Source organism: Phytophthora parasitica (genome assembly GCF_000247585.1).
Source record: "Phytophthora parasitica INRA-310 unplaced genomic scaffold supercont2.10, whole genome shotgun sequence".
Classification (NCBI taxonomy): domain Eukaryota; phylum Oomycota; class Peronosporomycetes; order Peronosporales; family Peronosporaceae; genus Phytophthora; species Phytophthora nicotianae.
The window spans coordinates 722,843-744,786 of record NW_008648996.1 but is presented as its reverse complement, the minus strand read 5'-3'; the positions used below and the strand labels follow the sequence as shown (position 1 = coordinate 744,786).

Sequence of the window (21,944 nt, the reverse complement as noted above, 5' to 3'; positions counted from 1 at the left end):
CAGCGGTACATGTATAACGAGCTACAGTTTAACGATAGTCAAACAAAAATACTGGCCCAAACGAGTGAAGCCGGGAGAAAAAAAGAAAAAAAGAAAAGAAGAATGAACGAGCCAATCGTAATCGTAAAATCGTCAACATGATCTCTGGTTTACCAGAAACCGGTTTACCGGTCCAAAGTTTACGAACATACACGTCCTAACAGATTGAACAAATATATCCTAATTTCGGTATCCAATCCAAAATTCGGTATGGAATTAAATTCGAGTCTGTATACAAAATTCGGGTCTCGTGTTATTTTTCGCCAGGAACTTAATTTCGATAGTATTTTTCGAATTTAAGCGAGGGAGCTTTTGAGGTCTTCCATTTAAGGACAAGATGGTCAAGCCACATACGTCCGCCGCAAGGAGCTTAGTGAGGCAGCCCCAGGAGGTCCCAATGGACTGCAAGTCATCAGTTACATCCAATGCCGCAGCTATTTGTAGTTTGAGTTGTTGACAAAAGTAAATGCTTAACCAAGTGAGTAAAGAAAAGCTTCATGCGTCGACTATCCGCCGGTGTCGTAGATGGAAGGGAGCAGCTGCCGACTGTGGTCAATGGCGAAGAGCAAAAGGCCAAGACGGTCTTATCAAGACCAGGGAGTTCGTCACTGGACAGGGGTGTGTCCCGTGGAATCCCTGGTAGGAGAAAATCTCGCGCAAATACCAATCGACGAGTGTCGAGTGCGTCCATGACAGCTGTGGTAGAAGAGGAGAAATCTCCTTCCACTACAGCAATACGTCTACGAGCTCTGGCTCTTGCAGTTCGTGCGAGACATTCACTAGGGATCCAGAGACCTGCAGAAAGGAAGTATTTACTACATGCGAGTGAATCTGGTACAGAAGAATCGGGTGTAGATTTACTTATGGAAGGGATCCAAACCAAACTCAAGGACGATGTACCCAGTGGGTTTCTCACTAAAAATGTTAACAACAACCGGACAAATCCTGATCAAGAACTCGAATCAATCAGTGCAGACACTAGCGCTCCTCCAGCTTTACAACCAACAAGGAAACCATCAATGCGTCCAGGCTTAAGGAGTGCCAGTACTATTTCTAAGGCCTCTTTCCAGCGAATAAACTCAATCCGAGGAGATGCCAGCTCCACCATCAGACCGTACGAAGTTAAACCTCGCGATGTTGCCGTGATTTCCAGCCCAATTCACAATTCGGACGCACGACTCACATGTGCTTATTCTCTCTACAAACTCTCGTGTCAAACCGGCTGTGAACTTGCGATCATCGAAGGTGGAGCGATCGCGCAAATTGCCGATTTTAGTGACGCAGACGACTCGAAATTACTGCGATATTCTGCCTCGGTGCTCGTCAATCTTACTACCGATTTATCGGTACTGGAAGACTTTACGTCTAAAGATGGAGTGTCTGCACTACTGGAATTGAGCTGGGCCCCACTTGTAGATGTGAAAGTTGCCTGTATTACTGCACTCTGTCGTTTGTCACAGAGCCGAGCGCGTGCTGCTACGTTGATTCGGCACCAGGCGATCACTGAGATCATGGCAATACTCACTACCCCACACACCCCACTGCAACAACTAGCGGTGACTTGTATTGTGAATTTAATATTCCATGGCCATACTTTTCCAGATCGGGTGTTCATGGGGGACCCTCATGCAGTCCAGAGTCCTCTTGGTCTCCTGAATGTCTTAAGTCAACTGTCCGCTGCCTCTTCCACTTCTCAGTTTGCGATTGAAACGTTATTTAACCTCTCACTGTACCGATCCAGCTGCTTGAGTGCGCTACGTGCAGGTGGAGCGGAGATTCTGTATACTTTAGTCAGTCAACTCTGCAAGTTAGTGGATGGCAGCACCGGTGGAGCTAGTTCCAGATTTATGTTCAATATGGGCGTACAAGCTCCTGGTTGGACCTCTGACTCTGATCTTGGCGTTTGTATGAAATTATTGGGCTTGGCAGCCGACACGCTGGCCAATTTTTCGGCGTTTATCGAGTATCACAGTATGGTGGGGTCTCACGGGATTAAGGCGCTTAGTTTAATGCTGTCCGGTGCTTTACGGGATGTGGGGAACCTGAATACAAGTGTAACAATTGTGGAGAGATTTCGCTGCACGACTGTATCATGTTCTAGATCTCTAGTTAATTTTTCGAGCAATGCTGAACTACGTCGACAAAATTTCACTCCAGATTTGATCTCTGTGGCTACGAAGCTGGCGCTAATGGATCACCAGCGTTATGTGGTAGCTCCAGATGCTCGAATATTACTGCGTAATGCAGTGCGTACGTTAAGCAACTTAAGTTTCGAAGCGACCTGCCGATCGGTAATTATTGCGATCCCGTATGTTCTTACCATGCTCAACGCAATAATTGTGCTTCCAGTTGTGATTACTGACGAAATAGATGACGAAATACCTCGAACAAATGCGTTTAAACAGGGTATTCCGACAGCCGAAACGAAAGAATCGTCGATTCCTTCCCTCGGCGGGATTATGTTGCAGAATTTATCCGATGCTGACCCGGTTTGGTACTTAACTTCGTCGTACTTAACTGCGTTCCCGTGGACTGCCGAAATGTCGGAAGATGTGAAGGAAGACGCGCTGATAACGCTGTTGAATCTCGCACAGGAGGCGACATGTATCATTGAATTACTTCGTACTTTGGATGGGAAACTCTTAGCAGCAGCAGCGGAAAACATGGGGCATTCGAGACGACTCCGATATATTTACGAACTGGTGATTTCAAATCTCCTTTTCGACAGTTATCTGCAGCAAGCTGTGTATGGAGATCAAGCAATACGCGCGTTAGTAAATGGCTTTAACTTCTTTGAGCCTTCCGTGACCAATGTTGATACCAAAATCTCACCATTACACATGCCGAATACTGCACTAAATTCGGAAAAGGAACAGTACCAAACTTTAAATTTGGCATTTGGAGATGATCAAGAACGCTTCCTGGCTTCAATCTTTCACGTCGCTAATGAACTCATGGACAGTGCGAACATTGAGCTCGTAGTATCACTTGTACTGCCGTGTTTACGAACGTATATGGAGCTGACAACGTCGATACCGGCCAATGCTTCTAGCACCCATCCACAGCGTTTGCAGTTACAGAGACAGCTCCCAATTGTATGTTACGCCTCTGCGTCTTTGTTCGCGTTGACACGAGCTGCAACTCAACGCCGAGACAGTCACAAGCATTTCATCCACTCAGAAGAGACCGAAGCGATGCTCATTGCGGTGTCTGCGCTACCATCCGTATCCATTGACGGTAGTACTAAAGGCAGCATTAGTCAGGCTTTCTGTGCAGCTACACTATATCACTTGTGTGCGTCGAGCTCGGCGAACCAGCGTATCATTCAAGGCCTGATTAACTGCTGCAATTCCATCGAGGAATGTCAAGCTTTACTGGCTTGTTCGGCTGCATTTGCCATCACTTCATTCACGGCTGAAGGGTGTCAACAACTTGCCGAGTGTGAGCACTTAGCACGTGCATTCAACCGCCTTGGACGATCCAGTCACGTCGAGTGTCAGCAGTACGCAGCTATAGCAGCCTGTAATGTATCCACCGTCGCGTGTGTGTGGTCCTCGGTGGAACTTAAGGACTTCATTGTGGTAGCTTTACTACGAGCCAATTCCATCCAGACCAAGCAGATCCACGCCAAGACGCTGTCTAATTTATTATCTCATGAAGATTCCAGAGCTAAAATCGTCGAAGATGGAGTTCTCTACGCGCTTATGAAGTTATCGCAGGTTATACTATCAGGTTCAACTGCAGCAGAGGACCGTCGTGGCTCTACAGTGTTGGACACGACAGTGTCATCATCTATGGACGAAGTGTTTAGCATTGGATTACGAGCGCTTTTCAACTTATCCTGCGACCATCAGTATCACAACAAGCTTCTCTCGAACGGAATCATGGCATACCTTTCAGCTGCAGTGGAATTCCAGCAACATACTTCCTTTTCAGGCGGTCGAAACGAGGCTTCAGGCACGTCTTTTCTGTTCAAAGAAGAGTTTAAACCGCAGAAACAACCGCAAAAGCAGTGTGTAGCTGGCCATCTGACTGTGGAGAGTAGACGACTAGCACTTACCATCATCTGTAACTTGACAAGTTACGAGGAAAACCACAAGGAACTCATTCGAGCACAAGTGACTGAGATCATTTACAACTACGCAGATGCAGATATTGAGTCCCGTGTGTCGGCTGCTATGGCGCTGCGGAACTTGAGCTGCTGTCAACCGTGGGTCGAGATGCTGTGTGAACGTAAAATACTGCAATTGCTTATTTTCTGCATGGAATGCGATCACCCAGAAGCTCGTCAATTCGCCGCTGAAGCGCTGGCGAATTGTTCGTTAGTGGTGGATTCTCTGCATCTCTTTGGAGAAATGCAGGTCGTTCGAGCAGTGATAGCGCTACTAGAAGTTACAGCTAATGGAGGGGAGACTGCGTCATCTGCCATTTCCTGTGAAGTCACAAGCTCGGAGACTGTCGACGAATGTGGACACACAAGTGCGAGCACGTATATGGCTGCATTGAAATGTTTGCACAGTATTTCCCACGATGATGCGCTTGCACTACTGGTGATGGAAGAGAGGACTATCTTACGTCTACTACCACTTCTCGAGTATCGAGCGTTGGGCTCTGATGTCGAGGCGTGTGAATTAACGGCCAGTCTCATGCATACCCTTGCCACCAAGCCACAGTGTGCAGAGGCTCTACTACGCCAGCGCACCGTGAGTCTGTGCTCGCTGCTGCATCGACGACATACCACGAATACTGTGATAGCACGTGAGTGTATTCAGGTTTTGATGCTCTTATCTACCCATCAACCTATTCAGCTACAACTCAGTGAAACTCAAGCGGTTCATGTAGCTGTTAGTATTTGTGGAGGTGGAAATGTGTCGAGAAACCTACGACTTCGAGAGTGTGGCGCTGTCACGATCCGAAACCTCACACTCTGTGTCACCGAACATCAAATGCTCTTCTACGACAGGCAAGATCAAAGCGCTAGTGCTTCGAATCAAGTTAAAGATGTACAGACGGACGATGACAATGCATATGACCGAGAAATGCCCGTGAGTTTGATGCTAGAACGACATCTGTTGCATGGTATCAAGTATTTCCAAGAAGAGATTAAGTCTGGCCAAGCTAGTGACCGGATACTGATGGAAGCTAGTGCGGCTATCGCGAATCTGAGCACCATTAAAGTGTTCCGTGTAGCGATGGTGCGTTTGGGCGTGATCTCGACGCTGTTGGACGTGTTAAGTCGTGTAAAGACGAAAGAGCAGGGTACGACGCGCTCCAGGGCGAAGCTGAGACCTAACAACTCGAGTTACAGTCTGTTAGGACGGATCTGCGCTGCTACGTTGCACCGTTTAGTGGTGGAAGAAGAGGCCACAATCGACGCACGCAGTCAGTTAGTCCCGAGCTTATTGTCCACGCTCCGACAAACCGATGAAGATCTGCAACAAGTACGTTATGAGTGCGAGAAGATATCGATTTTTGGGTCCATTGACGAAGGCGTAACCCCGTCTACACAAGGAATTCGACGCTTTTCTCGTCGAAACAGTGCTTTCAGCCAAGTTAATGGTGAGGAGACGACATTCGTCACTGCAAAATGTGTGCGGTATACATGCAGAGAGCAGAAATGGATGGTGTATGTGCTCAAAACCATCCTCTCGTCGCAATCCATGATCCCGCAGCTTGAAAAGAAGCAAATGAGAACTCTAGGGCTGCCTAAACTCTGCTTCCAAGACCTCACGCCGGCCACGACGACTGGAGCTTGTATACCTGCTGCGATCAACGGAAGTAGTAGCAGCAGAAGCACCTGCTCGAATCCTCACAGTGAAGCTGACAATGGCGAGGAACCTGATCGACAGGGATATCTCCTTCCAGTTAACATGGAGAAGCATGTCATTCGGCGAATCAACGGATCGGATGAGATCGTCCCCAGTTCGATAGCTGCCACACTGCCACGCGCGAAAAGTTCAAGTGCTGGGAGTACAAGACCCATTGTTTCTGGGCTTAATTCTGGGAGAAGTAACAGTGCGAATCCACTTCAAACGCCAGCTATTGACCAACAGGGACATGCTAAGAAGTTTAATCGACAGATGCAGCTCTTAAGAAGAAACAACCGCCGCGAGGCCAGCAGCTTGCCACCAGTCTAGAAACATTGTTTTTGAATCGGAATGGAGAAAATTGTTTTGATCAGTTCAGTCTGTCAGTGTCAGGTAGACTTTATTTGGATCACATGCGGACCAATCCAGCTCGGAGTATTTTTATGGGGGTTGCTGCCCCAGATCCCCGCAATAGAAACCGAGTCCGTTCGCTGGTGATGATGAAAAGTGGCCTCTTTCACTCTCCTTTTTCTATAGAAGCCTTATATGCATGAAGACTCGAGACGATGCCTTATGCCTTTCTGTGGAAATATATCACCCATTTGGGCTCTGAGGTTCCGTCTTTGTATTGAAATTCCGTATGGCAGTGGGTACTTGACAATTCATATCAAAGATCTTGTTATCGTTGCGTGAAGATAAAAACTTGGTCACTTGAAGCTGCGATGTTGCGGGCTTTTTCCATAAAGTCGCAAATACGTTGTTGAGCAATTGTTGTAGGTTTTCAAGAAGCGTTCCATTTGTTCGTATGGTGCTTATTGGCTCAGTCGTTTCTGCAATCTAGAATCGAGGGTTACTATTCGTAAGAGGGTACTTTTCGAGCTGAATTCTTTGCAATAGCTTGCTGTATAGTATACACGGCCCAATCAATCTGTGATCCTTAGTATAGCAAGTGTTGTTGCAGTCCAGATATGCCAAATGTTCTGGGTTGGTCCATCGTCCTATGGGTCCGTTCGCTAGTGAGCTCGTCGCTGGGCCTCAGCAAATACCGCGAGGTCCTACTTCGCGCTCACTACTTCCATACAAAAATCAAGTCAATGTAGTTGACCATTTTTGTATTGACCCGCATAGATTCATAGCACGTACTAATATAATTCGCAGTGTAATAGGCTACGAAAAACCATTAATGTCCCAGACTGGAGCTCACATTCCACAGCCTTAACATCCGAAAATGGGTGGAAGAATATAAATTCATACCGTACCACAAAATGTGACAGCTATATTGTGTTGTTAGTAGATTAGCGTTTGCGGGTTGCTGTGAGCTACTTACAAAAGAGTCCTCGATGAGCCCACAGGGTGCGGTACCATTTGCTCCGCTACTGGTTTGCGCGCCTGCGTATAATTGCTGCATCTCTAAGCTTGTCAAAAAGCTTGTACTCCGGAGTGTAAGTATTGTAGAGCGGGCTATTACGGTTCATCGACATCCACTGATTCTTTTCCTTGTCGAGCCTTAGCCATTTCTTCATCTGATCATGAGTAATACCTTTCTTCTGTAAATTCTCCACAGCGTCGTCAAGGTTTGTGGAGCGCGCTTGTTGTTTCACATATTCCACAAGCTTCTTGGTCTCAATTTTCTTGGCAGATACGATTTCCTTGCTCTTAAGCCAGGCCGATGCTTTATTGGCCAGCCTATTGCGTAGCGTGTCGATCGCTCCCCTCTCTTCATCAATCACCTCATTCATCTTTTATCTGCTCGAAGCATTCGTCGATCGGTTGAATATATCGGAGAATTGGGGGGTTGTTGTCTGACAGTGAAACCTGAGACTAAGTCGATTCAGGCGAGTAGGGCGAACTGTAGTGTTTCCCGGGGTCCGAAAACCAACAAACTCCAACACAGCGATGCGGGGGCCAACCCGCACGGAAGTAGTAGCCGAATATATTGATGTGTTGGTGTCTTGGAAGATTGGAAAGTGAGCTCCTTGGGAGACCGTGAGTCTGATGGTAACCAGCTCGTGCTCACCAAGTGAACCCGAAGAGAGAGAGGCAGACCGTAGTGGACAGACTGCTGGTAATGTACATGAAACCGCACCAAGGGAAACATGCAGTTGGGCTTACTAAATCCTAGTACAGCTCGGGAAAGCAATCCTTGCCATCTGAGCCAACAAAGCTGCACCCATTGTCTACGGCTCGTTGCCGTCAGACACATTCGGGTCCACCTGTGATCTTCAGCTGGACATCACTCGGTTGCGGAGCCTGCCGCTCTGCACCTGATCTGGATGTTCGTCTACAAGCTCAGAGTTCCACTGTGGTGATACCAAGCTGGAAGCCCGGAATCCACTACACAGCCCCCAAAGCTTGGTTCACCACTCTTCTCAGTCGGTCACCGACAACAGCATTTCTAGCTGCGCTGGCCATGGTTCCTGCGACGGCGAGTAGAGCGGCTCGAAGTGCTGCGAGGAGCTGGCCGTGCACCTGCAGCTACGGTATGTGACCGTGTTCGCCGGCCTGCAGGACGTCGAGAGGTCTGGTTCTCCTCAGTCCCAGTCGCGGCCTGCTGCGAATATGTTCCTGTACGAAGATCGTCATCTCCGCCGGGGTTGTCGTCATCCTGCTGAGCATCGCGCTCCGCTGCAGGTTGACGTCGTCGTTTCTTTCCTGTGTACCGACGTCTTGTCGGCCGCGCACCTTGCTGCGGTGTACGCGTGTCACCATTACTTGAATTGGTGGATCCAGCCCGCCGCTGATCTCCACCTGATTGCAGTGTCTGCCAGCATTCTTGAAGTTGCTGATCACCAGACTGCTGCACGTAATTGTCCACCAGGACGCGAATTTCTTTGCCGAGACTGGTCAGCGGCTCGTACGAATCCTCAATTGATTGTAAGCCTTTCCAACCAACCTGAATCTCGAAGTCCTTGATATTATCGTTCCAACGATGATCCTTGAGTTCATCAACGGCTAGTAAGATTCCTTGAGCCGATATGTGTTCCAGTAGCTCGTCTGTCACCTCCAGGCTGTCGTCAGAATACATCTTGAGCCTTGAGGCGTGTACGTCGGACTCATCACCAGTTACTAGATGCCGAACTCGAAATGAATGGGTGTCGGCGTGCACCACGCGATACGGCCCAACCCAGGTAACCTGTAGCTTGTTCCCGTGTTTCTCATCCACTCGAGATCGGAGAACATAGTCGCCTACAGTGAAATTCACCAAATTTTCACAGCGCTCACGCTTCTTGTTTAGTAGACGTGCTTCAGTCGCTGGTCTTCAACAGCGCTGTGCATGCCTTGGACACTTCCACGGAGTTCTGCGAGATAACCGTCAATCTCCTCAGAGTCAGGGATGGTCTGCAAGCTGTTCTTGTCAGGCCGATAGAATTCTCGCAGAGGAGTCGGGTTCTGCAGTCCAGTGAAAAGCTCCAACGATGAGTGATTGCCGAGAGAAGGCAAAGCAGTATGGTTCAAATTTGCTTGTACCATCGGAACCAAATAGACCCAGTCCTTCTGGCTCACCTTGTACGTCAAAATCATCGCGCGAATGACCTGAAGAATATCACGATTCACTCTCTCTACGGATCCATTGATCCATGGACTGTAAGCTGGTGTGAAAGTTTGCTGCGTGCGTAATCTGCGACTGAGCTCCGCCATAAGTTCATTTTTGAAGTGGGTCCCTTGATCGGACACCCAGCTCGGAGGAATTCCAAACCATGAATGCCACGATAAAAGTGCCTCAGTTGCGACTCTGCTGTCCGCTGCATCCGCTACCACAAGTTCGCAATAGTGAGTAGCGTGATCCTTGAGAACAAGTATATACTGGCTGGCTCCATAGCTTGGTCCCATCGTAAGAAAATCAAAATGAAGAGCCCCGTTCCGAACACTGCAATCAATTGCTTCACCCCAAGGCCTTGGGATGATTTTCCCCCTCGACAATGCAGACATAGCAAACAGTCGTTCACAAACTTCTTCACAATGTCCGCGAGGTTGTCGATCCCAAAGAGTTTACGGAGGTGAGCGATCATGGCCTGCTGGCCTCGGTGGCCTTGGGCTCCACAATGCGCAACAATACACAGGCGTTGTATCAGCTCAGTTGCTTCCGAGGGCACCCAAATTCGTCCGTCCACCGTGATCGTTCCGTCTTCTGCTGTCACCGCTTCCGTTGGCGGGTGATGTTCCGCTTGGACTGCAATGAGTTCATCCAATGTCGGCCAAACAAAACCAGCATCGTCCAGAGGTCGTAGCCTTGGTCGTGTTGGTGCTGGGCGTTGGCGCAAAGCTCTGATCCGCTTCACTGTCACCACTGGAGCGTGATTCCCAGCCCATCTAGAGATCATGTCGGCCCATACGTTGTCAGGGCCCGGCACGTGTTACACAATATATCGGAAGTTCATCAACTTCATTGCCCATCTGAGAAGCTTGCCCTTGATATGTTTCTTGACACTCTCATGCGGCGCGAAAACATGAATCAAATTCCTGCGGTCGCAGAACAGGCGGAATGGCTGCGGACGTAGTAGCAAGTAGTCCATCTTCTCACAAGCCAGCACTATGGGCAGGGCTTCCTTCTCGATGACAGTCCAGTTCAACTGGCTGCCAGTGAAGGTCCCGCTCATGCACTGGATGAGTCGGTGATGTTGGTCCGTGGCTGGTCGCTTCGGATCGTACTCCTTGACTTGAGTCACGATTGCGGCCCATCCCACGTCTGATGCATCTGTAAATAGGCACGTCGTCGCGCTATCATCAGGAAAGTTCAATGTAGCGGACGTCGCCAACAGTTCTTTCACATTGTCGAAAGCTTGGCGCTCTTCCTTGTTCAACTCGATCTCAATCCCTGCTGCAGCGCGCCGTGTGCGCTTGGTACTAGCGAGGGCTTTATCAAGACGTTGTTGAAGGGGAGCAACTTGTCGCGCAAAGTCTACCAGACTTTCACGCATCCAATTGATGGCGCAAACGAACTGCTGCAGTTCGCCAGCGGTTGTCGGATAAGGTAGTGATCGAAGAGTGTCGATCCGTCCTGGATCGTGTCGAATTCCTTCGTGGTTGATCAGTCGACCACACCACTTGACCTCAGTTTGATAGAGACTTGATTTCTTCGCGCTTAGTTTGAGGCCGAATTGATTCAGCAACGCGAAAAGCTCAGCGAGTTTCTCCAAATACACCTCGATGTCCTTGGCGTACAGGAGGAGATCATCGATCCAGATTAGTAGATGCTCATACAGCAAACTGGCAAAACACTCTTCCATAGTCTTTTGGAAGTGAATCGCAGCATCCGCGCAACCTTGTGGTATGTAAAAATCTTCTCGTCGGTCATGTAGGACATGAACTCTTGGCAGAGCTCTGCCAAAGGCAACTGCCCGAAACCTTTAAGAAAATCAAAGAGTCCAAAGTGCTTCATGTCACGTGCATTTTCCAAAACTAACGAGAGAATCGGCATTACTGCCGCCATGACTTCAGTCTGCTCATTCCTTGCTCTGTAGTCAGTCGTTTGCCGCAAGTCCATAATGTCGGAAGACTTCTTGACTGGAAGAACAGGGCTCGCCCATTGACTCTTGGGGTTCTCATATACGAGTCCTAATTCCACAAGACGAGCATTGAAATCATGTAAAAACCTTCGGATGTGTGGAGGATACTTGCGGGGCTTACATTTTGTAGGACGAGCCCCATCCTTCAGTCGCACTTCCAGCGGTGGCACGTTGGCTGGAGGGTCATCACGAAGCTCCAAACGCCATACGTCGTAAGCATGCACAATGGTGCGTAGTTGCTCCACGTGTTCCAACGGGAATCCGTTCTCCACCGCACGATTAACCAGACGCTCCACAGCAGCGAAAATATCTTAGTCTCCACTTGGTTCAGAGTTATCTAATTTCACAGGCATGTCATCTGCTTCCAGGTCGATCGGGTCGCCACTTGTCTCGTCATCCACGCGCATTGCTAGCTGCTGGAGCTGACGATTGACGTCAATCCCCAACGCAGTGAGCAAGTCGTTTCCAACGATGAACTCCCCGTCGTCAATGTCGACCACAAGCACATCCACAGCTTCCATCGGCTCCACGGGGCCGACAGCAGTGTGGATCATCACATGTAGCTTGGCCTTCCACTTGGCCGTAACTGTTGTCGAACCAAAGGTCTGGTTCAGTACAGGAACTTCCAGCTCCTCAGCCTCCACACTTGGGTCCAAATCTTCAGCTGTTCCCAGTGTGAGTGTCCGATGACGGTATAGTCAGATCCACTGTCGGGGCAGTACGGGAGCTCCAGCTTCCCATTAAAAATCACCACGCGATCAGTAGGGGGTAGTAGCTCACCAAGTCGTTTCAACTTTGCCTTCTTGTTCCCGCCACGGTTGTCACGCATCTTTTTCCACAGCTCTTCTTTCTCCTGCCGAGAAGCTTGAGGACAGTCGCGCAGCCAATGCATCTCCTGGCACTTCGGGCACGGAGCAGGCGGGGGTTTCGACGAGTTCGAAGTCGATGACTTCGGCTTGGGGTCGGCTGGGTTCCGACTGGTCGGCTCGGCGTCCTTGTTGTTGGTCGGGGCCGCCGTCTTTTGGAGTCCCAGCGCTTCTTCGCCTTGCCAGGTTGGTTGGTCTTGAGCTTCTCCTTATCTTGGCCAGTTGCGTCTCGCTTCTCACGTTTCATCCGCTCATGCTGACGCTCCAACTCATTCGCCTTCTCCAAAATGAGACGAAACAGAGCCCTTGGGTCCTTGGCAGCATCCATATGGGTGAAACGAACGCACTGCTTTACTTCTTGCTTCAGCGACTTGGGTAGCAGGTTTGCGATCAACCTCTTGCACTTCTCCTTCGTGCCGTTGGGGCCACTGAAACAGTCCGTAAGTCCGTTGTCGTCCACGATGGTGTTGAACATCATGTAGTAGTCCATAAGACGAGCATTCACATCACTCTCGCGTAGGTTGATGCGTAGCCCTCGCTTGAACAGCTCCTTGATGTCGGGCAACGTGTCATTCTTGATGCTACTGACGATGTGGTCAATCTCAGCAGTCAGCATGTCCGTCCTCGGTGGCGTCAGCTGTAGCCACGTTGAGTTGCAGCTCACAGAACACGTCGAGTAGTTGAGGCTGGAAAGAGTCTCGGACTGACTGCACCACCGCAGCGTAGTCTTCTCCAGTGACACGGCAGCGAGCTTGCATCTTCGCCTCGTAGTCACGTCGATCCCTCTTCCATTTCACGAGCGCCTCATGGGAGACTGACTCGATCATGGGAGGCAGAACAGGAGTGAACAGTGGGACGGTCCCCATGGGTCCATCAGTTCCAGCAGCGCGCACCATGATGGCTCACAACTGGATCTTGAGGGTACACCGACGATTGTCAAGTCAGGAAATCGGTGTGTCGAAATGGCTTCGGTTCCACTGTAAGTCGTTGTCGGACGTGCCGGCAGCGTCGAGCAGTGGTAATTCCACCAAAGATCTTTGTAGTGTTTCCCGGGGTCCGAAAACCAACAAACTCCAACACAGCGATGCGGGGGCCAACCCGCACGGAAGTAGTAGCCGAATATATTGATGTGTTGGTGTCTTGGAAGATTGGAAAGTGAGCTCCTTGGGAGACCGTGAGTCTGATGGTAACCAGCTCGTGCTCACCAAGTGAACCCGAAGAGAGAGAGGCAGACCGTAGTGGACAGACTGCTGGTAATGTACATGAAACCGCACCAAGGGAAACATGCAGTTGGGCTTACTAAATCCTAGTACAGCTCGGGAAAGCAATCCTTGCGATCCGAGCCAACAAATCTGCACCCATTGTCTACGGCTCGTTGCCGTCAGACACATTCGGGTCCACCTGTGATCTTCAGCTGGACATCACTCGGTTGCGGAGCCCGCCGCTCTGCACCTGATCTGGATGTTCGTCTACAAGCTCAGAGTTCCACTGTGGTGATACCAAGCTGGAAGCCCGGAATCCACTACACGAACACAGCTAGCAGCAGGGGGTGGTGGATACCCATCGTTGGCTACACTTGGTCTCGGGGCTGTTGGCTGAACGCGGTATCGGGGAAAAATGTAAAATGAATATTTTGCCACGGCAAAAGACAAAAATGCAATAGTGGTATTTAATACCAATCTGCGCGTAAACCTTGCCGGAATCAACTTGTATTACCAGTAGCATATGATCTGTCTGGTGCACAGCCAACAAAATAATAAACAAAAGCACTGCGTGTAAAGAGACTTAAATATAGGGGGGGGGGGGGGGGAGTTTGATGGGGTAATGTAGAGAATCTTTCATATTTGCCAGCAGGTGAATGAAACACCTTCCTTCTGGGGTCCATTGAGCTAGGCAAGCTGTTACGTATTTCTATAATCCAGAGTGAACAGTCTACCTGGTTGTGTTATCACCGCGTTCGCATGAGTGAGGTTTTCGAGGGCATTCAAGTAAAGAACGCTATTTACAAATAACGGTTAGTAAGTAAGCGACCATGCGTCTATGTATTATATTCGATATATCCACTATCGTGTGCAGTAAACCTCCTCGGCAAGAACAATCGTCGAACTAAAATAAATGCAAACAGAATAACATTTGTGCTGGCTAACATGAAATGCAGTATCTAGGACGGATAAACATCCGTTGCTACTAGTAACTTCATGGAGGCAGAAGTCCCAGCGGACAGGCCGACGCTTCGATTCCTCATCTGGGCGGGGTATTCAACGAGGAGATGTCCAAGTTTCGATAGGCGCCGCCACTTCAAGCTTTGAGTACCTTGAAGTTCAAGGTATTGTGTGCGTGTGGCTGCTCAGCGATCTTGGAGACGCACGGGTTACTTCCCGCAGCACGACGCGGATAAGGACACTCTAGGTTATACAGTCTATACTAGAGATACCAATGCTTTTGAACCTGATGGATTTACAAACTAGATCAACTAGACATGGAGAGAAAGATACAAGGAACTTTCTATCTAATTAACCGATGTTAGTAGCTTCCTGTGGAGAACAATTTCCTTCCTTAGCTTAGATTACAGCGATGTACCATGCCGCAACCTAGATGATCTCCCCACTCCTTCTATTACTCGTTCTTGTCTCTTTCCTCTATCTCTCTTAGTCACGATCATCATTAAGAAGTATACCCTTATTATTATGCTTCAAATTTTGACTACCGGGACTACGAGATATCATATATTTTTAAGTTCTAACAGGCGTTTTTGCATGTTCAGTTTAGCTGTGTTTTCCGATAAATTGCGCAGGAGCAGCACTGAACCCCTTACATCTCGAGAATACCGCCCGAAAAGAATTAAATACTTAAGTAGGCATTTCGCAATCGATCAAGACCGATGTGAACACAAAGCCTATCTTTTATGCGACCTGGTGAGCTCATAAACTGCAGAAGCGAGTCTATTCCTATCGCCACGGTTTTAAATCATGACAGTTTCTCCTTTTTGCGGCTTTCTAGCATCGGGACCCACTTCGTATGCTGCATGTTTCGCCATGGAGGGAAGTCGTGAGAAGCCCAACAAGTCCCTGTCGAGCTGGAATAATGCTGAGTCAGTGAATCCAGATCGCCCGTTTTCGGCTATGGGCAGTGCAGTGTTTCATTTGGATTCATCAGCACCACAGATGACATCACCGAGCTCTTCGCACCGTCATCCCCCGTCGACTGCAGGGGCTGTGCCTAACAGAAGTACTGGAGGTGTAATAGAGGGTGAATTTGACGTGAGAAAGTTCCTGCTGGATCAGAAAAGCTCTCAACCTTTTCACAAAAGTTCACTATTCCGTGTGTCTACGTTTGCTAAGCAAGTGGCGTCAATGGAGCCTGAATCATCGAATCAAAGTACGCGCTCGAAGCTTAAGAGAGTCGTACTGCCTCGGATGGAATTAGGATCTTCTAAATCTACGGGGAATCTACCTGGTACTAAACCAAGATCTCGAACATCCAGAAACCAGTCGGATTGCGAAGATAATCCCTCGATTTCGCACTATTATTCCATTGAGAAGATGTCGGCGAGCTGCTTCCACGCGACACAGAACAAGAACAAGACGTGGCTGTTTCTACCAGGTTCAGACGAGCGATCTAAGACTAGCAAAGGAGGGGGTAAAAGCAGCATTACCGGCGTCGATAGGCCGTCCAGGAGAGTTGATGTATTGGACTTGGAGAGATGTTTTGATACGGCTATCCAGTTTGCAAGCAAGAACAAACACATGGACGTCGCTTGTGAAGAAAAACTGTCCATGCTTGATCAGGATTTCATGGCTATTTACGCTCGAATCATCCAGCGATACGGCTCAGCAGCATCCAGCGAAAGCTCGAGTGACAGTCGCAAAATTCTGACCAAATTACTTTTTGAGCAAAAATGGTCCGATGTGGTCATAGGCGAATTGGAGTCTATGCTCACGGTCTCTTTCCTGGAGCAGGGTGTGGTTCTTCGCAAGGCTCGTATATTGTATGCTAACGCGTTTTTCCAGCTGGAAAATCTCTACAAATCTCAATGGCAGGACCTCATTCAAGAGAAGGAAGAGGTGGAATATCTTCGAGAAGAAGTTCGCAGATCGGATGAACACCACAAGCAAGACGCTCAAAGTATGAAGGAGCGATACGAGACGGAAATTGACAAGTTAAAGACTACTTTTGAGAGCGAAAAGAGTGATATGGAGCGGCGATTGGCCGACTCGAAGGAGCAAATAACGAAAATGGGTGATGCAATGAAGACGCTAAATGCGATTTTTAGACAAATGCGCGAAGATACGGAGAAGGTGAAAGCTGTGGAGCTGCGTGAGAATTACGGCAGACTCGAGCACAAATACGAACAGTGTCGAGAGGAGATTGAACAATTGCGTCCAGTGATTCAGGAAAAGCAGCAACTTCAGAGTAAATTTGACGAACTTAGTCGAGATCGAGATGCACTCAAAGACCAAATCACAGAATTGACGAATTTAGTACATACGAAAGACACCGTAATTGCGTCTCTAATGGAGCAGCAAAGCAACCTAATTGCAGCCCAAGAGCTCAAAGCTGCTCGAGAAGAGGAAATGCGCCGACAAGCAGAAGAAGAAAAAGAAGACGAGCGAGATGGCGCACTAACTATAACGAGAGACTCTAACGGTCCAGCTACTGGAGTCTGCGTTCGATGTAAGCAAGATTTACGGACAATATCTGCAAATGAAGGGAAGGCGGATGGAAATAAAGGACCAGAAAGCACTAATTCTCCGGTGACTAACGAGACTGAAGCTTTTAAGATCCCAAAGAAGAGGCGTATTCAATGTCTGTACTTCCGTATTTTACTACCAAATCTCGGTGGTCGTCGACCACAACGTGAGATTTCCTGGACGCTCAGCTGCATGAGATCCATCCTGTTCGCCAAACAAATCGACGATTCTATGTGTAAACGCACGGCTGGATTGTTCCCGCTGCGTATTCGCATGCCTGAGTTTGTATACGCGTGGTTTGCACCGTGGAAATCCTTGAAAGAAGAAAAATCTATTGCCGGAGTTGAGAGTTTAGATGGAGACGCAGAGGCAGACATTATCGACGATCCAAATGACCCAGACGCATCGCAACAGCAACATATTCAAGCCAACGAAGACCGTTGGTGTCTGTACTACGGCGTGCGATCATTAGTACAGCAGGGATATTTGGAGGCAAAACTGTTTTTGTCACTTCTTGACGAGAAATTTGGGGAAGATGAACAAGTTTTCATGCTGCATTGCTATCGAGTACTGGACGTATTACTCGAAGGTCGTATGAATTGGGGTCCATTGCGTGATAAATTGTCGTACGAAGTGTTTGCTCGAGAATATGCCGCTCTCATTGGTGATAGTTCTGCAACTGCTGAGACTTCAGTGCCGCCTCGGATGCGAGTTCCGAAGACTATTTGGATCTCTCGGTATCATGCCTCGCTTGCTACTAGTGTAGTCCTCTCCAAAGCCACAGAAACTGAGCGAGAAGCACTTGATAATAAGATTTTAGAGTACGTGGTTACAAACGTCCCTGAAGACGAGAGGCCTGAAATTTACCTGGAACCGAAGATTCAATCAGAAGAAGCGAATACGCAGAAGCGACCCAAATCTGGTCGATGTGGGGAAATAAATGACGAAACCATCGATGGTAATTTACAAGAGCCGCTACACTTTGTGGATGCGAATCTGTGGGTGGAGCTCATGATGCTTGAGTACAAGGAAGAGCAAGCTCATCGTCGAGCTGCTATTCGTCTAATGTTCCAGACAGCGACATCGGCGGCAGCAGCAGCGTCCGATTCAGTAGCGGAGATGTCGTTGTCAGCGATGTTGGGTATAAATTACGCATCGATGGACATGGAGCAGTTCCGGGCAATGGTCCACACCCTAAACGACGAGATCCCGTCGTTTATGGTAGCCACTTTATTTCGAAACGCGTATACTCGAGGTAATGGTACAGTCAACTTCGATTCATTTATGGACGCAGCAGAGGCGGCTCAATTCTTCTCGACGTGCATGCGACTCGAGAGTCCCAGCTCCGTTGTTTCGAGAATATTTGGCCACCCGTTCTCTCGTTCTCCTGTGCTGATGACGCCAAGTTCTCGAGCTGCATTTATTGTGAGCAGATTTTTCGCAATTTTAGGTAATGACATCAGCAGCACAATTGAGCAATTGCCCCTCTGGACCCGCAGTATGACCGACTCGCTTGCGTATGAGATTTCGTCAACACTGCTTGAAGGTGGCTATAGTGACGGAATTCGGCTACTGACGTTGTTCCAGAGACTTATCGACAACCTTGGTGTGGCAAAGTTAATACGACGAGAAACTACTGGTTGTCTGTTTAGCTCCAGCGATTTGCACAACATTGAGAAGGCTTTGACCGGGTTGCTGGACTTCGCTCGCCAGCGAGAAAAATCATCGTATGTATACTAACTTGAATGGTTTTCCAGGCTGTAAAATGCTAACTTTTTGTGTTATTGTCATTGATTAGTGTGGAGCTATTGATCGATGCTGTTAGGCAGAAATTGAGTGTGAGGCGAGTACAAATGAAGTTCCGCAGGCGGTTGAAGCAGGATCAGGGTGCGCCATTAGTGATGCGAACGCTAATGCACCGACGTTACGGTAGTGGCCCTCTAAATTACAGACAGCGGAGAGCAGAACGGCCGGTGATCTGGTTACGACTGGTAATTTCGTTAATTTTGCGTCAGTCGATGCAGTCCACACACATATCTGTTGTCCTAGGAGAGCTGAGCAGTATCAGTGGTGCATTTCATGCTGGACGATCGTCACCACTTCAGTTAACCGTCTCAAGTTCTCTAAATGGAGGGATCGGCCCCACGCCCAAACCAGTTTTCGTTGAGCTTATTTACGACTTTTTTCTAGAGAGACTCGGTGCTCGTTGTGAAGCTGAACGAATGATTCACGATGTGTTCGCAAATTGCAGGTCTCTCGTACGGACGGATTCTCTGGCTTTGCTGTTTAGTCACCTCTGTTGCATGAGTAACTCGTGTCCCGAGGATAGACTACTGGGCCAAAACGAAGCATTAGCCTTCCTACACGCAATTTTTCGTTGTGGACTGCACAGCTTTCGAATCATCAACCCCAGCGGTGAACTCCAAAGCGATGCAGACACTTCTCCAGAGGTTGACCAGACCGATTTTGTGGCGATTGATGTGGTGGAAAACATTCTACAGACAGCGTTCTCGAAGCTTAGTGCCGATCAAAAATCGCGGCTGAAAGGACGGATTACTGACGCTGCTACGGATATAAAGTCATCCGAAATGGAGGCCAATGTTTTCCTCGTTTTGGCACTCAATGAATGGAGACGTTATATACTTTACCGACTGAACGAAATCCGAGTGACTTGCTGTGAAGTTGAAGCGGAACTGGTCCACTTTGAAGAGTTATTGCAGCTAGAAACGCTGACGACTATATTGCAGAAGACAGATATCACGTTTACTTCCGAAGATCTCTGTATCATCTTGCGTCGACTGTATATCACGGAGAAGACTCTAACAAAGTCGAGCGACAATGATGGTGGAGATACTACCAGTTTGGCATTGAAACCTGATCCCATGAGCGATCGCATAGCTGCTGCGTGCTACCCTCTTATCGCGAAGGAGGCGATGAGTGGACTTCAGAAACTGGCACCAAGACGCTTCGAAATCAAACCCAGTCCTTTGCAGAGCTACGAGTTCCTAGTCAGTACGTGGGAAGATTACCAGGAAACCTGTCGAGAATTGCTGGATGAACTGCGTGAGACCGGTAAAAATAAAGATATCCACGCCACGGTGCAGCATCCTTCTCCAATGGTAATTGGGGATGGAGACGGTGGAGGTCTGCATTATTTGAGCTCGTCCAACACGGTGTCCAGTCAAGATGCGGATCAACTCGAGATTGTGCACGTACGTTTCCTCGAAAGGCTTCAACAACTCACAGAAGTATTCGACAACAACGCGCAGGAGAAAAACTCTCATCGCGACGTATCGCTGCACTTGATAGATGCGCAAGTGAACGAGACGTGGAAGATTTTCCGACAAATGTTTGTCGGATTCGTAAAACTGCAAGCTGCAGCAGGTCTTGGAGACGGGCCCTTGCCTGATCAGTGGGATCGTCACAGCGAATAGAATTTTTCCTTTTCAAAAACAACAAAAACAAACAAGTGAATGTAAAGGTAGTAAACATACAGGCAATATACTTGTAGGATGGACATTGCATCGTAATCAATGGTGTTGGCTGCTATTGCTTATTTAATCGCTACAAGCTAGTATGTATCACTTGGAGTGTGCATATACAATCTGCAATACTTAACTCGGTGTCGGAGTTGGCGTCGGGCTCGTGAGCTTGGTCATTTCGACTGAATACCAACTTGGTGTGGCGCCGGCGCAAAGATAAAGTTTTGTCTTATCGAACCATAGATCACCCGCCTTGCACACGGTGTCGTATGCCGGTGATGTTTCACTACTGGCAATGCTAAGCGTCTTGCTGGGCAGCGTCACTTGAGAGGAGACGCCAGAAAAATCAACAGCGGCGCCTTTGAAATTCGTTTTCAATCCCGAAAAGGAGACCTCTGTTGCACTCAAGAAATCAACTGCAGCTCCTTTGAAATTCACTTGATCTGAAGAGAAGCCAACGGTTGTTGGCGTTGATGAGCCGGCAGGAGCGCTCAAAAAGTCAGTACTCGCCATTGAGACTTTCGTGCTGTCGGAGAAGCCTACACTGGGTCCTGAGAAAGCTACTGTCGTGGCGGACGAGAACTCAACACGCTGTCCAGAAAAGCTTACTTGGGCTCCCGACAAAGTAACGATAGGGGCAGGCACAAGCAGCTTTGGTGTTGAAATCGTCAAAGAAGTGGCGCCTGTGTGCTTAATACTTGCCTCCTCGCTTCGTAAATTGAGTGGTCCTAACAAGCTCGTCTCTCCGCTGCTAACAGAAACCTCCAGCACAGTCCCAGTCGCACTGGTAACAGCAAAGTTATCGTGTTGAACGGTAAGAGGTCCACCAGCAACATTCACGAACTTTCCTGTTAACGTCACAGTGTCTGTCGCCTTGACATCCACGTTCGACTTCGAGTTCAGACTCATGGTCAGCACATTATCAACCTTAAACGTATTCTTCGCCAACGACAGGAGAGGTGTTCCACTCGGGAACTCCACTCGGAAGGCTCCATGCGTTGCGTCGGTCGATCCAGCACCAGGAGTCGCAACGATAGACCCGCCCGCACCATTGGTGGCAGCAGTCGTCCCGGCTTTCAGTTTGATTTCACCACCAGTTCCTCCTTCGAGCCCAGAATTACCAACAGTAACCTCGAAATTGCCCGACGTGCCACCGCTAGCTGTACCTGTGGAGAGTGAAATCTTGCCGCTGTTGCCGGTACCGGTACTCACGCCACTTACAAATTCGAGATTGCCCGTATTGGAATTGGTCTTGGCAGTAGCAGACTGGATCATGACAGATCCGCTGTTACCGCCTTCATTGGTGCCACTACCGATCCGAACACCACCGCCACTGGCCGAACTACTATTGCCAGCACCTCCGGTAATGGTCACATCCGCTCCTGTCGTTCCACCGCCGCCGACTACAGACACAGCACCACCTGTGCTTGATGAAGAACCGCCTCCTCCAGTAATACTAACACCACCGCCTGTGGTTCCACCGCCACCGACCACAGTCACAACGCCACCCGTCCCGGTGGACAGTGAGCTTGCACCCGCCGCCACTCTGATA

At 48.8% G+C, this 21,944-nt stretch overlaps 4 protein-coding genes across 4 annotated transcripts in view; 2 read left to right on the top strand and 2 right to left on the bottom strand.

Annotated features, from left to right (window-relative positions):
* The first annotated feature begins 371 nt into the window (after positions 1–371).
* PPTG_06787 (hypothetical protein) lies at positions 372–6,223 on the top strand. Its single transcript, XM_008900824.1, has one exon. The coding sequence runs from the start codon at positions 537–539 to the stop codon at positions 6,174–6,176; it is 5,640 nt and encodes a 1,879-aa protein (XP_008899072.1). The 5' UTR covers positions 372–536; the 3' UTR covers positions 6,177–6,223.
* A 996-nt stretch (positions 6,224–7,219) lies between these two features.
* PPTG_06786 (hypothetical protein) lies at positions 7,220–7,585 on the bottom strand (the record flags this gene model as incomplete). Its single annotated transcript, XM_008900823.1, has 1 exon — positions 7,220–7,585. The coding sequence occupies one exon, from the start codon at positions 7,583–7,585 to the stop codon at positions 7,220–7,222; it is 366 nt and encodes a 121-aa protein (XP_008899071.1).
* Positions 7,586–15,254: 7,669 nt separating this feature from the next.
* Positions 15,255–20,344, top strand: PPTG_06784 (hypothetical protein; the record flags this gene model as incomplete). Its single annotated transcript, XM_008900822.1, has 2 exons — positions 15,255–18,637; positions 18,709–20,344. The coding sequence occupies 2 exons, from the start codon at positions 15,255–15,257 to the stop codon at positions 20,342–20,344; spliced, it is 5,019 nt and encodes a 1,672-aa protein (XP_008899070.1).
* Positions 20,345–20,524: 180 nt separating this feature from the next.
* PPTG_21951 (hypothetical protein) overlaps positions 20,525–21,944 on the bottom strand; it is a gene marked incomplete at both ends in the record, with an annotated part of 8,632 nt that continues 7,212 nt past the window's right edge. Inside the window, one exon of the mRNA XM_008901119.1 lies at positions 20,525–21,861. Within this exon, the coding sequence (XP_008899367.1) occupies positions 20,525–21,861 (1,337 nt within the window). The remainder of the gene's footprint in view (positions 21,862–21,944) is intronic.